The 15,433-nt window shown below is 39.8% G+C and overlaps 1 protein-coding gene across 1 annotated transcript in view; it reads right to left on the bottom strand.

Moving 5' to 3' along the window:
* LOC102565360 (sodium/hydrogen exchanger 10) overlaps positions 1-15,433 on the bottom strand; it is a 192,129-nt gene that overhangs the window by 686 nt on the left and 176,010 nt on the right. The window contains exons 22-26 of the mRNA XM_059721332.1: positions 13,769-13,939; positions 11,286-11,423; positions 8,893-9,216; positions 5,981-6,101; positions 3,922-3,983 (exon numbers count right to left, since the gene is read on the bottom strand). Coding sequence (XP_059577315.1) covers positions 3,922-3,983; positions 5,981-6,101; positions 8,893-9,216; positions 11,286-11,423; positions 13,769-13,939 — 816 coding nt within the window. The remainder of the gene's footprint in view (positions 1-3,921; positions 3,984-5,980; positions 6,102-8,892; positions 9,217-11,285; positions 11,424-13,768; positions 13,940-15,433) is intronic.

Here is a 15,433-nt window from a genome sequence, read left to right as displayed (position 1 = left end):
ACCTCCCTGCCTCCTGGAAACCACTTATCTTAGCTGTTTGGTAAAACAAGTACAATTTAAAGTACATTCAGAAAGCTATTAACCAGAATAGTGTGTTTCTAATCTGAATTAAGTAACTTTTTCTCTTTAAATAAATCTGGCCAATAAATGGAAAAGCCTCAAATTCTCTCGTGCTCATGAAGAGAGTTCTTTCTTCAGGTTGTCGCAGTGTTCCTGGTGACTAACCATATTGTGAATTAGTTTTGAGTTTGCTTTAGTTGTGTAAAAATTGTTGACTCTGTATAGTAAGGAGAAAAGCATTTACTCACCAGTAACTGAATTGCCCTAATATAGTACTAGCACAGATTCAGAATTCCTCTATTGTGATTAAGTCATAGTTGTAAAGCCCATAAGGAGATGGTAAGGCTCTTAACCCATCTGTGGAAGGGCACTTAAAAAGTCTATCCCAACAAAAGTAATCAAGGAATTGTATTCAAGGTTGTTTTGGGACTGTCTTGAGTTCCAGTCATGCTTGCTGCCTAGCTTGGACTGTGCAAATGTAGAAACACTTCATCAACAAAACTGTTTACTGCCAGGGAAACAGAATTGCAGGACTTAAAAGTTCAAGCCCCCTTTTTCCCTGTTGTATGAGCCATACTCATGGGAAGATGAATAATGTTAGCAGTTAAGGGTCAGTTGCTAATCAGCCTCCAAATTACCTCCACTTACATGTTGCGGTGCTTAAAGTGTTGGTACCTTGCCTTAAGTAGAGTGATCCAATTCAACAGCTTCCTATGCAGAGGTCCAAGTTTCTTTTCAGGGCAGGCTATATAATCTAGTCCAGGGGTGTCCAACCTGGTGGGCCACATATAAACTGTGCGACTTTTCACTGACTTGTTCCAGACCTTGCGGTGGGGTGGGGGGCATCAGGGAGCCATAGCAGTTAACACAGCTGTTGCTTAACACGGGCACTGAAACATCCCCCCAACAGGACTGTGTGTCAGATTTTGGTGCAGGGCCCTGCTCCTAAATTCATGACCCTTCTAGGAGCCCTGTGAGCCAAATCCAGTTTATGGCTTGTATGTTTTACACACTGGTCTAATCACTTAGCAAGGAGATGCCTACTAGCCATAAGGATGCCCTAGAGGTAAGGATTTAGGGTTTAGGAATCTGATTCAGAGCTACAGAGGGTTTGTTGCTCTCATGTCAGGATACAGATTACTTGGGGAAAGACTCCTCCCTGAACCATAACACTTATAGTATTTTGAAGAACAGTACTCTGCCCCCCTCATTCACTCTTGAACATGTGAAGTGTCTTCCAAAGTCTGCCTTTTCACTGAAGAAAAGCAGCAAGGGGACTGGGACTCAACAGTAATCCCTGAGGATGAGGGAGTCTTTGGTCCCACTCTGCTGCCAGGACTGCTTATATTAGTCAATTCTTATAACCCTGGCAGCAATAATTGTAACCTCCCGGGGGATTTTAGGTGCCTGTCAGCACAACTCTATATTGCATTGTTGTTTAAGTGGAAGTTTGGCACCTTGCTGTACCCAGGTGCTCTACTTGTATAATTTCTGGGCATGTGCAGAAGCTCTAGAGAACTTTACAGTCTGAAATAGGGGTACTCGATGCTTGGTGTCCACATGTGCTGGGCCAATTTGAATTCTCTTCCAGGGTCTGAAAATGAAAAGATCAGCTATGGCTGTACTAAGGACTTCAACTATGGCTTTGGTCCACACTTATGTATCATAGGACTTGAGAACAGGTTGGCATGTTCAGATACTATTTCAGATCATTTTGGGGATTGTGACTCAAATTTAAATCACAAGTGCTATCTTTAAATTCCAGAGGCTATCTTTGGACAGACCTGGAAGTGTCCATAGGATCTGGAAATGCATGCATACAGAACCCTTTCCTTCTTCAAGAGCTAAACAAGAGGTGCAGTTTTTCTGATTCCTTTTATTGGTCCAACTGTATAGTTGGGAGAGCTGTTAGGTAAGCTTTCAGGCATCATGTGCCCTTCCTCCGAGCTAAAGAAATTTATCATTTTGAAGGTAATCTAATAAATGACATAGTTTAGCCCACAGAAGGATCCTTATTGCACCGTTACTCCATGGTAATGGAGACTTAGTTGTCAATATGAGATCTCATCACCTAGTCTTAGAATTGCTTTGAGTGCATTCGCCATCTCATTTTTCAATTTTTTTTGAAGGACAAGGACACCTCTGGCAAAGCAAATGGAAATTTTGTCTCCTTTTCAACAAAACAGGAAGAAAATGTAATTCTGCTATACAGAGAATGGGCATGAGTTTCGCAAGGAGAAAAGCTAGCAGTCAGAACTCTCTTTCCGATTTGCCAGAGTTCCTTTTCTTTGAAGGTTCTCACTGATACTTTGTTTCACTACATGTTATCATGAGAGAACATGACTGAACAATCAAATTAACGAACACCATGCAAATCATGATTCGTAGATTGAAAGGTCTGAAGTGACTATTAGGATCATCCAGTCTAACCTCCCGTATAACTTGGTAGGACTTCCTTGAATAGACTGCTGTTCACACTAAAGACTTACTGGGAGCAAGGTATTGTGACCAGATGATGCAACACTGAACATGGCTAGTGCATGTCCATATTATCTCATCATGAACTGTCTTGTGTGAGCTACTGAGCTCTTCATGGTTGATTTTTCACCCTGAAAATATATACTGAAAACCTCTCATTACTCAGAAAGGGGGTGACGTCAGTAGTTATGCACTTCTAGACCCAGAAGTCAGAAAAGAATCAGTAAACAGGTGCACAGCAAATGAGTGTTGTTCAAACATTTTTGGCAAGCTTAAATTTTATTTTCGATTTTGAAAAACCTTTTAAAAAAATCACAATCCAGTCACCACTGTTATGGTGTAGTCTGAATGATTCTGCAGTTAATTCTTCAGTTATTTCCAGTGGTAGCACATTCACCAGGATTTTTGGCTACTTCAGCTTTGAACCCAAATCAGTTACTTGCGTGTTTTGAATATTGCCCATCTTTTGTTGATGTGTTCTAACTATTTCTTATACTGTGCTCCTCCTTGCGGTATATGTAACTTCCAGTAGTGTACTAAGCAACTTGTCTAACATGTCACATGTTTTTTGTTTTCTTATCTTCCGCTTTGGAGTATTTGCAGTCATTGAATTTGTATGGTTAAAGGGGATATTAAGAGTTGGTCTGGTCCAGCCTCCTGAAAAATATAGAGAATGCTACTCCTAAAGCTTTCTCGTCCAATGCTTATCCAGCTTACTTTAGAAAACCTCCAATAAAGGAAATGCACTGTTTTTCTAGGCAGCCTATTCTACTGCCTTACTGTTCTAACAGTAATAAAGTGCTTCTGATAGCTAATCTAAACCTACTTTGTTGCAATTCTAAAACCATTGCTTTGTGCAGGAAATATATTATTTATATGGGAGCTTTTTAAAATTCTATTTTGTTTTTGTGTGCGTTACGTTGGAGAACACAGGGTTGAAGAAACAAACCTGGGACTTGAAGTTGAAGACAGTGATCTTTGATCCCTGGTTCCCTGTAACGTTAATTTCACAGTCTTGGACTGGCCTCAGATTGGTTGTCACCCCTACACACAAGCTCCACTCTTGTAGTGCTCCATTTTGTTGGAGGAGAATTGTGGTCAACCCCGATCTTCATCTTGCAAGTACTATCAGGCAGCCTTTTTTGGCTTCAAGCATCTTGAAGACAGGCCTCGGAATTTTATTCAAATAGCAGTATAGATGGTAGAGGAGAGATAAGAGCTAATCATAACCTGAAGCTCTCTGCTGTAACATTTTTGTACCAGATAGCATTTCCTAAGCATTCAGTGCTTCCTGAAACTTTAATGCTGTTCCCCATTACTGTGGGGTAATGTGCATAAATTGGAAGTGTCTTGTTGCTAGATAGCCTTAGATGTTAAACTTACTGATTCTGAGTCTTCTGGAATCTGCTGTTCGTTGTCTGTTTTTATACTACTTCCAACAGTGGCTGTAGATGCAATGAAATACTTTATTAGCTATATTATACTAAAAGCTTAACCACTTGAATTCATTTGGCCTAAAATATTCTTTTTGCTGTAGAAGGGAAGGGTAATAATCCTTGTTTCCATTATAAAAAGTTTTCCTATCCTTTTTTTAAAAAAGCATTATCACCTCTATAGTATTAACAACAAGTTTAGAATTTGACAAGTGGTATGGACAGTCTTAGAATTAGGGGGAGACTGTCTGGGCTTCAGTTTTTGTTAAATTCAACCAAATTTTAACTAAAATAAATTCCTACTTTCACATGTGGTTTGCGTAGTACTATTTTCACTTGTGTGTCCTGCCAAAAGCTCCAGTGCTTTATTACATGCTGCATGCACCAATGCCTGGCATCTTTATTTCACACAGAGGTGAAGATATACCTTGGGCAAATGTCTCATGCCCCACTGAAAGATGAGAGCTGTATGTAGAACCCAGATCTTCAATATGGCAGACAAACACCTCCGCCACATAGTCATGTTGGGTTTCAGAACATTGTGGCTTTACCACTGAAAACACAGAACTACTTACTGCATATATAACATATTGTTCTTTGGTTTTCATGTTTATTCTGCTAGTGGCTGCTTCTCAGAAGATAACACTGGATGTTATTAGTTAATGAAGACAAGGTTCCTTGGGTGGATCTGATATCTTTTATTAGACCAACCCAAATAGTTGGAAAATAACTATTAAGCAAGCTTTCGGGTTCAAAAACCCTTCACCAGGCTAAGGAAGTTTCAGCAGTTGGTGTGTATTCTTCCTGGATGGAATGAAAAGTAAAGAAGCCAGGGGCTGGGCTGGTCTGCATGCAAGACAAGTAGTCAGTGAAAATGTAGACTGAGGAGTCAAAGGGTGAGAGACAGGCGGGGGGGGGGGGATGAAAGTGGAGAGATACCTGGGGAGTCAGATGTCAGGCAGGTTATAATGTGTCATAAATCCAGTGCCTATATTTAGTCCATGATTTTTAGTATCCAGGAGGTTGGTGAAATGGAGACAAGCCTATGAACTCCACTTCATCAACCTCCTAGATACTAAAAGTCATGGACTAAATATAGACATTGGGTTTATGACACACTATAACCTGCCTGACATCCGACTCCCCAGGTATCTCTCCACTTTCATCCCCCCCCCCCCCCCCCCCGTCTCTCATCCATTGACTCCTCAGTCTACATTTTCACCGACTGCCTGTCTTGCATGTAGACCAGCCCAGCCGCTGACTTCTTTACTTTTCATTCCATCCAGGAAGAGCACACACCAACTGCTGAAACTTCCTTAGCCTGACGAAGGGTTTTTGAACCCGAAAGCTTGCTTAATAATTATTTTCCAACTATTTGGGTTGGTCTAATAAAAGATATCAGATCCACCCAAGGAACCTTGTCTGCCTATGTCCTTAAACCAACACGGCTACAACCTACACACCTGTAATTAGTAAATGAATGCATTTAATCCTTAAACTCAAGTGGTCGTTTCTACTGTAGTGTTGAAGGCTTAGATTTAAAACCTGTTGTAAAGGCATGTGTAATTTATGGATTCCCATCACTGAATTTTTCTCATTCTTTTTAGAAAGGAAAGATGAGATTAATCAGTTTAAAAGAAAAAAAAGATTACAAAGCAATGCACTGAAAGGTTAGGCGTTGCCAGAATACAGGTCACACAATAAATAGCAGGAATGGAATAGGGGAAAGGCAGCTGGCAGGCAGAAGAGACTTGCCTCATACAATGTGCATTAAAATATCACTAAGTTTATGCTTTGCTGAGTCCAGTATTTTGTCTGACAAGCATGTAGGAATAGATGGAGTTTATACATAATTTTAATACTTTTTTTCTTTGGCTAACACTCGAACAGTTTTGTTTTGGATTATATTCTATTCTCAATTCCTGTGCTATCTAAAATTGTTGTTAATGATTAAGTGCTGAATTCCATATATTTTAATAATTCCATGAATGAAATTTTTTTTTCCTCACCCCGTCTACGAATATATGAATGATACTGGCAGATGCTACTACATCTTCTACTGCTCCTCTTCTTCACACTGGCAGTAGTCCGAACAATCAGAAGTTTTGTTACTGCAGCTGTGCCTTGTACCTAAAACAAAATGTTGACAAAGCCAAAAGCTGTTATAGCCCATCACTACAGTGTTTCTATACAACCTACTTCACGTACCACACTTCTGTCTTATGGCAGCCTGTTTTCATGCTTTTCTTGGTACGTACTACTTCTAGTGCATTTTGGCGTGTATTTTGCACTCATCAGGTCTGTGTAGTTGCTTACTCTTCAGATTACCTGGATCATTTTTATAAGTGAGGTGATTCAACATAAGTATTATCTAAAGTAGCCACATATTTCTCTCTGGGATCAGTGTGATAGTTCCAGTTTTATATTCCCACTAGCCAAGTGCCAGTCAAGAATGATGGGGGGAGGGGGGCACTGGGATGGAGCGCCCCATGCTGCCACTATTCTGCCTCTAGCAGGGAACGGGGCTGCTGGCCTCGGCTCCCCAACCGTCTGTCCAGTCCTCAGCGCAGCTTCAGAATCATGGCAGTGCTCCCCCATGCTTGGCGCACTCGGATTGGCTGTTTCCGTCAGTCAGAGTGCAACTAAAGCATTATGGACAGACAGAATTAAGCTTTTATAATTATTACCATATTTCCCCAAATCTAAGACCACTATGAATTTAAGGCAACCCCCAATTGATTCTATATATGGACAATTTTATAAATCTGTTATTTTCCAGGTAGAGAATTTTAATTATTGGATGGTTGCCTTGAAATCTGTCTTTCCCTTCCTTCCCACTCTCCCCACCTCCACTTCTATAGCAGGGAAAGCAGCAGCAGGACAGGTGGCTGGGGGGGGGGCTGGGCAGCCTCCTTGCCTTCTGTGCACATGCTCTCTCCCTGCCTCTCCTGATACCTACAATCCCTGGTCCCCCTCACTGACAGACATGGCCCTGGCTCTATTCCCAAATCATGGAGCACATGGAAGCATGGCCCATGCCCAGCCATGCAGCAGCATCCCAGGTCAGATCTGTGCTGCTGCTGATTGGCCAGGCAGGGGATGGACTGGTGGAGGCAGAGGCTGCAGAGGGCAGGCAGAGATAGAAGCAGGCAGTTGCTGCAGTTCTGACTTTGGCCTATACAGGAGTGAGGGGGGTGTCTTGGATTTGAATATATACAGCAGCTATAATAAAGCCATAAAAGTGTTCAAGTATTTTATGCATACAGACTTATAATGCAGTTAAATATTGATTGGCATATCTCCATTAGCTCTAAACTCACATTATACAACTAAGCATTTAGGCTTGTAAACTTCTTGAACCCAACAGGTATCTTAAGCTTCCTAGGGGTTTTTCCCCTTATCCTTAACCCACCATGACTTTGAACCCGCTTCTCATCAGGATTTCTTCATTTCTACTGTCTGGGCTCATGTCTCATTGTTTGGTTACCTTGAGCTACATGCTCCCTAATTCCAGCTCTCCATACTCTCCAATTCCCTTTTTTATTTTTCCTCTGTGCAGACTATTTAGAAACTGAAGGAAAAACTATAGACCTTAGTAGAACCACCAAACATTTGCTTGCAGGTTTTGTGAGCATCTAAAGTTCAAGAGGATGCAAAACCATTAGGAGTAGGAATCAACATGCAAAATTTGAGGAAAAAGCGGGGGGGGGGAAGGCTGAGGAATGATGGGAACCTACCTTTGAATAGTAAAATATATTTTATATAATTCTTTTAGACAGTTTTTAAATATTTTTTGTAAAATAGTATACATTTATATACATTAAATAGTATTTAAATAACTCTTTTTAGGCTTAATTTTAAATTTGCTTCATTATATTCATAATTATACAGAGTAAAACTGCAAAAAGTCAGATGAAAAACTGGAGCGCTACTCAAATGCAGTCCTACAAAGGTAAATGGTAAAAAAAAAAAATAATAAAAAAAATAAAAATTCCACATTTATATCAAATTGTACTACCACCAATCAACAATTTATAATGAGCAAAATGAGTAAAGTTATTCATTGTACTTGTAAGCAAGCACTAAGAATTATCTCAGCTTTGCCAGGGCAATACATTAAAAGTCTTCACTCGTAAAAATATTTGAAATCCAAAAAACAAATGCACAGGAATATTTTATTTTTAGTTCTACAGACATTCTGCAACTGTCCATACAAAAAAAGACAGACTTCTATTAAATAAATGAATTTAAAGCCAAGATTAAAAGACTACCTTGGCTTTAGTATGGCAACTTCCTGTCCATTTAGAATGCTTACTGTATTGAAAAATAGCAAATGAGATATAGATAACAAATAAAGAGATCTCTTGTTTGTTATATATTTATATCTAGAGAGAGAGATCTTTGAGATCATGGAAATCCTTATTTGTAAGAATAAATGGTTTTTAAAATAAGGTCATAGTTGCAGACATAAGTGACAAAGAACTGAAAATTGTAGGATAACTTCATAATAGATGCAGAGTTAAGGATATTTGAGTTGACTATAAGTAGTGGATCACATGCTAAAGGGGACCACAGATATTACCTCTGCTTTTATTTCTGCTATGCGAGTTGTGGATTTATGGGTTTCCTTTTTAAATATTTGGGTTAGTTATACCTGAGCTATCTTAATTGTTGCACAATGTAGTGTGTATTGAAAATTCATACATTGTTCATTGCTGTGGCATAAGTGAAGCTGTAACAACACCATGCTTACAAGTGCGCTATGAATTTTCAATTAACAGGGATGTTAATTTCCTCTGAATTTTGTAGAAGAATTTAGCATAGTAATTTCTAGTTTGTAAATTGTTCATATAAAAACCATTATAAACAAAGCATTCTAATAAGTGTCTGTTTAAACAGTTGTCTTACACTGTCCCCTTCACTTCAAAGGAGGAATATTGCCACTTGTTTCCAAGAATTGAAAATATCTTACAGCACTTCTGTTGCCTCTGGCACTCTGATTTATTTTTATTGAGGGTTCCACAGTCTGTGGATCTCTTGTTATAAAAATTGTTTTTACCTGGTGGCAAGTTTTTGGTAAAATGCAGGGTGCAAAATAGGGTTGTAGCACTTGACAGTCTTGGACACTTCCATGTACAAGAATAACATCTTCCATGTTTTCATCATAAATATCACATTTGCTGTGAGTTGGTACATCCATCACATAAATATTAGGAAACTTTGTACACATCTTGTAAGACCAGTCCTACAAAAAGGAGGTATGTAAGTTGTGTTTTTTTTCATAATAAAGTACATTTTACCTGTATGACAAAAAAAGTCTTGTACTTTACTCTTCTGTGGCTAGGACTGCCATGTCCAAAACTAAGTATACTGTATAGGAGGAAAAATGTATATTTGAATAGTTGTAGCTATGTAGTTATAAAGGATTCATTCTGAGTAGCTGTAAACAAGGAATCTAGCTATAGATAAAATTGTCAGTGCAACCAATATGCACAGATGGAGACTTAGCTCTTTCTTTGGCTGTTGTAAAAAGAAATCAACAGTTACAAGAATGCCCACACCTTTCATTCTGAAAGTCTCAGCCTATAATTACCTCTAATTTAGACCAGTGATTCTCAACCATGATGCCTTGAGATCCTTTCAAGGGTGACCTGGGGTGCCACGGAATATTCGTACCATTAGGTGTGCAAACATGAGTCACAAGAACCCAGAGACAAACCCAGAGATTTCAAGTAGGAATCGAATAGCATTCTGACCTCTTGTGGTTTTTGATTTTTTTGCAATAGTTTTCACTTCTTTATTAAGAACAAAAAGAGCAATTCTTCTAACAGCTGGCATTTTCCAAGGGGTGCCTTAAATCTAATGAGGGGATGCCTTCAGTTTAAAACAGTTGAGAACCACTGATTTAGACAAATCTTAAGAACAAGTTCTACTAACATAATAATGCAAAGACCGTTTTGGCCAGAACGAGGAGGAGATGCTATCGTACAGAGGGGCTGTCATACTTGCCTGGCACCCAGACTGGATCCAGACCACAGAGCTCTTTGTGGACTAGATCTGGACCTGTCTCCAGCACTAGGGTATACAACAATAGCATTATCTGCCATGGGTGCCTGACACGGGTGACTGGTGCCTCTTGAAGGAGTGGGGGGGCGCATGCCCCCCTAACACGAGTCAGTGACGGGGGGTCCCCTGGCGGCTGATCTTGCTGACGGGGGGGGGGGAAGGGAAGGACCCCCCCATGGCTGCTTTCAGTCACTTCTGGAAGCAGCACAACTGCTTTTGTTGGCGGCCCCACTCCCTGGACAGCGCTCGCAGGGGGGGGTGCACGTGCACCCCCTACGTGTCACCACTGGTGCCTGAGCTTCTGTGTTGCTTCAGGGAGCTATGGGGATTAACACAGCTGTCGCTTGCCCTGCTGCCAAATTCACAACCCCTTCAGGAGCCCTGTGGGCTGGAAGACATAGCTCCAAGGGACACTCCTGCTATAGTACTATACTAGTTTTAGTTTACTCATTCTATAGACAAGACTGGTTACCACCAAATCTGTGTCAGAGATCTTTCTCCTAACTTTTTCTTCAGCTCCAGCACAACATATTCCTGGCCACAAGGACTCAGAAGGATAAACTGAGCTTCAGGTTCAGCAAAAAGATCTGATAGCACTGCAAGAGCTTTGCTCCCTCAGTATTAACCCAACAGTCCAGCTCCAAAGGAGCAGCATCACTGAAGCCCTTGCAGTTAGCATTTATTCCCGTGATGCATTAAATGGAGAAACCAGAGTGAGAAAACAATATTATAAGCTAGTGCTACATATTTTCAAACACAACACCCTTAGCTTACCCACTCCCTAGGCACATCTACATGAGATGCTGACTGCGCAGTAGCCTGATACTACTCTGCAGTAGCATCACATGGCAAAAACCGTGCCAAGACACTACTGCACAGTAGTATTAAGCTATTGTGCAGTAGCATCACATAAAAGGCATTCACTGGCACTACTGCGCAGTAACTCTTTTCCATGCATTTATTTAGGACTTGCTTATACACGTACTAAATAAATGCAGTAACCACTGCACAGTAGTGTCTCATGTAGACATGCTCCCTTTGTACTAATCTGTTGCCCATCACAGAATCTGTTTTAGTCACAGATCTGGCCAAATGGAATGACACTGCTGCTAAGATCCCTGAATGCCCCTTCTGTGCAGAAGAGGGAGACTTACAGGCAGAGGGTCACTTGCTTATGAAGGATGCTGCAATCCAAATAGATTTAAACTGAATATATGTTTGTCATTATAGCAATAGTTATTTGTTTACCTGATAAGCAAGGTTTTCCTTGAAAGTTTTAATAGTGATATCAAGAGCAAGTTTTAACCATATTTTATATTCCAGCGAAGGGCATTCCAGAAATTTATCAAAAGCTTCAAATAAGTCATCCATTGATATAAAACAGGTCTGAAATAAAATAGAATGAGTAAATTCACAAGTGGCAGTTTCCCTTGCCCAGCATCCCTCTTAAAAAAAAAAAATCACACAGAAAGGTAATAAATTCAGTTCTATAAACTAGCATTTATCTGAAAATAACTACTAATTATTCGAATTGTTTGTTCTTTGGGGATAAGCTTCTTCTGTTTGATTGTACCTGTCTGTAAAACATTTAGCTTACAGGTGGTGTTATAAAATTAATTAATGTTAATATATATAAATAATTAGTTAATGCAATCCATTTGAAGAAAGATGATTATGTAAAGGATTATGATGTAAAGTGCACTCAGATACTACAGTGATGGATGTCTTACAGATCCTCTCTAATAACTGTTCTTGTCTAAAAATCATTGCTTTCATTCAGTCAAAGCAGTTTCTGGTTTATACTGATTGACAATAATGAATATTTTCAACAAAAAAGTGACAACCAAATAACTGTATTGATATTAGGAAGAGAGAAAGTTATAAACATTTTGGAGCACTGACTTTCAAAACAGCTTCTAACATTTAACTGAATGTTTCCATTACACTTGAAGGACAGTTATCAGAGAAACCTGTTTAGAAACCACCTTTTATTCCATGTTTATACAGCAGACCAACTAATGTTAGCCAAGACATTCAACAAAATCCATCAAATGAGATCTGGTGTTTCTTCCCACAATTGATAATGGCTCTTGTCAGTTGCCAAGGCTATAGCCATTACAGCAGACAAAGATGTACTGCAAAATGGTCAACGTAAAGTAAAGTAGGGCTCCTCTTCTAGCCTCTTGATTGATCAGCAGTTCTTTCACCTGAGTAATACTAACCAACACAGATGTTTTATCTAGATTTATACTTCCGCAGGTTGGAAAGTAATGCAGTCTTTGTAGCTCTACAGTGTTAACTTATTCCATTCATTTTAGATAGATAAGAATTAGGCTATTATAAAAAACAATTCAGTAGTAGCTTTGACAAAAATTGGTTTTATATCCTCATTTTATTTCAAGGAGGCATACTTACTTGGAATATTTCAATAACAACTAAATACAGGAAATGTTTTTATTTTGCCTACAACAGATACCACTTTAAGGCCACATCTACACTGCTGACTGTGCAGTTGTGCTGCCAAACAGCCTTTTTGTGATGCTGACTGTGCAGTAGCGTTGTGTCCTACTTTCTGACACACAGTGCTACTGCTCAGTAGTCATAGGCTACTAAGCAGTCAGCATCTTGTGTAGATGTGGCCTAAGAGTACAACTCGCTACTCTTTAGCCTTATGTTAATTTAGGACAGTGGTGACCAACCTTTTGGCAGATGTGCCTACCTGAATATCACTCAATCCTTGTTCTCCAACTCCTGCCTCCAATCCACCACTTCTTAACTTGGGAGTCATGTGCTATACACAGCAGCTGTCTGTGCCACTTGTGGCATATGTGCCACAGATTTGCCACCCCTGATTTAGGGGGTATTTCTGTACTATGGTACCTACTACAGTTTACCTCAAACAGGAAGAAGTATACATTCTAGACAACGGCAGATAAAACCTTTGAGAGATCTGATAGAAATGATGATACCCTACACAGACAAGTTTATAGACATGATGTCATACTGAGCCCTTTGAAATTCCCCATAACATTGGCCTATGTATGCCAATAATTTTCACTACCATTCTGTATACAGAATTTAATCTGAATTATTTAAAATGTTTGATTAATTATCATATGAATTAGTTCAATGATATAAATTACTCTGGCTCTCAGATGCAGACTGCTTCAGAGTACTAGGATGTACATCTATGGACCATAAACTGTAAAAGGATGTATAATTTGAAAAATTATGAATATAATTTTTAAAGTTATAGCAATACAGAGTGATACAGAGTACATCTTACACAGACAAAATAGTGGGTGGTTAATTGTGCAATTTCAACCTTCTCTTAACAGTTCATAAATTTTAATTCCCTAGGTTATTTTGGAATAAGATGGAAAGCAACATTCCAAAACGTGAATATGTTTAGCAAGACACTGTCAGAGCACCTGTATTATAAACCCTATGATGCCCATATGAAAAATCTCCTCAGGAAATCTACAAAAGAACCCCTTTCTACATCATTAGCTAAGCAGTTGTGAAAATCAGGCTACTAAGTAGAGTCTAATTAGAGAAAAGCAGCTTAGTAAAAATTAGGCCTTTCATTCTAGAACATAGCTATGGCCAAATTTTCTAAGTCAATGGAAGCTCTGAAATATTTTGGTCTAAATCTTTTTATAATAAATCGTTATGTAAAAAATCCTGAACAGAAAGTCATTATAATCCAAGTAAAATTAATGTTCTCCAACCTGAACAGCAGTTTCACAAGTAACAGTGTATTCCATTTCATGCTTAGTTAGGCAGTTCAGTTCTCCTATTATTGCTCCACTGACCAAGTAGTCTGTAAATGGCATTCTTGTAGGATATCTGGGCTCATAGATATCTCTATCAATTCCATACCGAGGACTGGCACCATAAAGCTATTAAACAGTACAAGAAAAATAAAAACACAAAACACAACGCTCGCAATGAAAAAATATAATGAAGCAACAGTAAGACAAATAGTCTAAGAATTAAACATTTATTATTGCACACCAACAGTGTCATCCCAGCAGAAGTCGGAAGGATGTCAGAAGTAGGATGGACACCTACATTTGTCCATATCATCAGGAAAGCAAGTGGAAAGTGAAAGCTGGAAGGTTTTTATTTTTCTCTAGGGCTGGCATCACAATGCAGGTCAACATTTCTAATACTACAGCCTAGAAATAGCATTTAGAAAAACATCACTAGTCCCCTTCCCTGAGGCACAAGCCACTCTGGCCTAGGGTAGCCAGCAGCTCAGCTTTGGCCTTGCCCTCAGCCCAGAACCAGGGATGCAGCAGCCACCTGCCCCAGCCAGTATTCGAATCCAAGATGAGACTTAGGTGGGGGGTGGAGGGGACCCTCATCTTGGATTCAAGTAAATACAGTACAAGTCACAAAAGCCTAAGTCCTAATTAATGCAAGAGCATAACTGCTCACAACTAGAGATGGAAGAAACTGAAATGGCTGGTATATTCCACCTCTTGCTCTCCCCTTATTCCTTTGTTTGAAGACACAAAACAACAGGCATAAGACTATCCCAACACGCATGACTTTCTAGGTGTTTCCACCAATCTAAAAATGCAACACTGATGCATTCTGGGAAAGTATAGAATCACAGAGGCCAGCTGAAGAACAGTCAGGATTTGGGTTCAAGATAAGCAGTAGTAGTAATGGTAAAACATACTAGCTGCACCATCAGAAACAACCTTTGCTTTTTTAACACCAATTTAAAATGTACATTTGTTGGGAAATATTTTAATTACTCTTATTCAAAACCACACCTCACATTCATAACACGCAACTAAGGAAGTACAAGTTGGCTGAATGGACTGTAAGGTGGAGAGAAAACTGGTGGATCATTGGGCTCAGAGGGTAGTAGTCAATGGCTCAATGTCTGGTTGGCAGTTGGTATCAAGTGGAGTGTCCCTGGGGGTTGGTCCTAGGGCTGGTTTTGTTCAGCATCTTCATCAATGACCTGAAAGATGGGATGGAGTGCACCCTCAGCAAGCTTGCAGAAGACACCAAACTGGAGGGAATACGGGATATGCTGGAGGGTAGGGCTGTGATTCAGAGAGACGTCAGCAAATTGGAGGACTGGACTAGAAGAAATCTCAAGGTTCAATAAGGAGAAGTGCAAAGCCCTGCATTTAAGACAATCCCATGCACCAGGACCAGCTGGGGATTGACTAGATAAGCAGTAGCTCTGCAGAAAAGGACCTGGGGGTTACAGTGGACAACAGGCTGAATACGAGCTGACAATATGCCCTTGTTGCAAAGAAGGCTAACAACATACTGGACTGCATTAGGAGGAGTGTTGCCAGCAGTTTGAGGGAAATGATTATTCCCCTCTATTTGGCACTGGTGAGGCCATGTCTGGAGTACTGTGTCCA

The sequence above is a fragment of the Alligator mississippiensis genome, chromosome 2 (assembly GCF_030867095.1).
Source record: "Alligator mississippiensis isolate rAllMis1 chromosome 2, rAllMis1, whole genome shotgun sequence".
NCBI lineage: Eukaryota > Metazoa > Chordata > Crocodylia > Alligatoridae > Alligator > Alligator mississippiensis.
The sequence above is the reverse complement of the archived record's forward strand: the minus strand, read 5'-3'. Positions and strand labels throughout refer to the sequence as shown.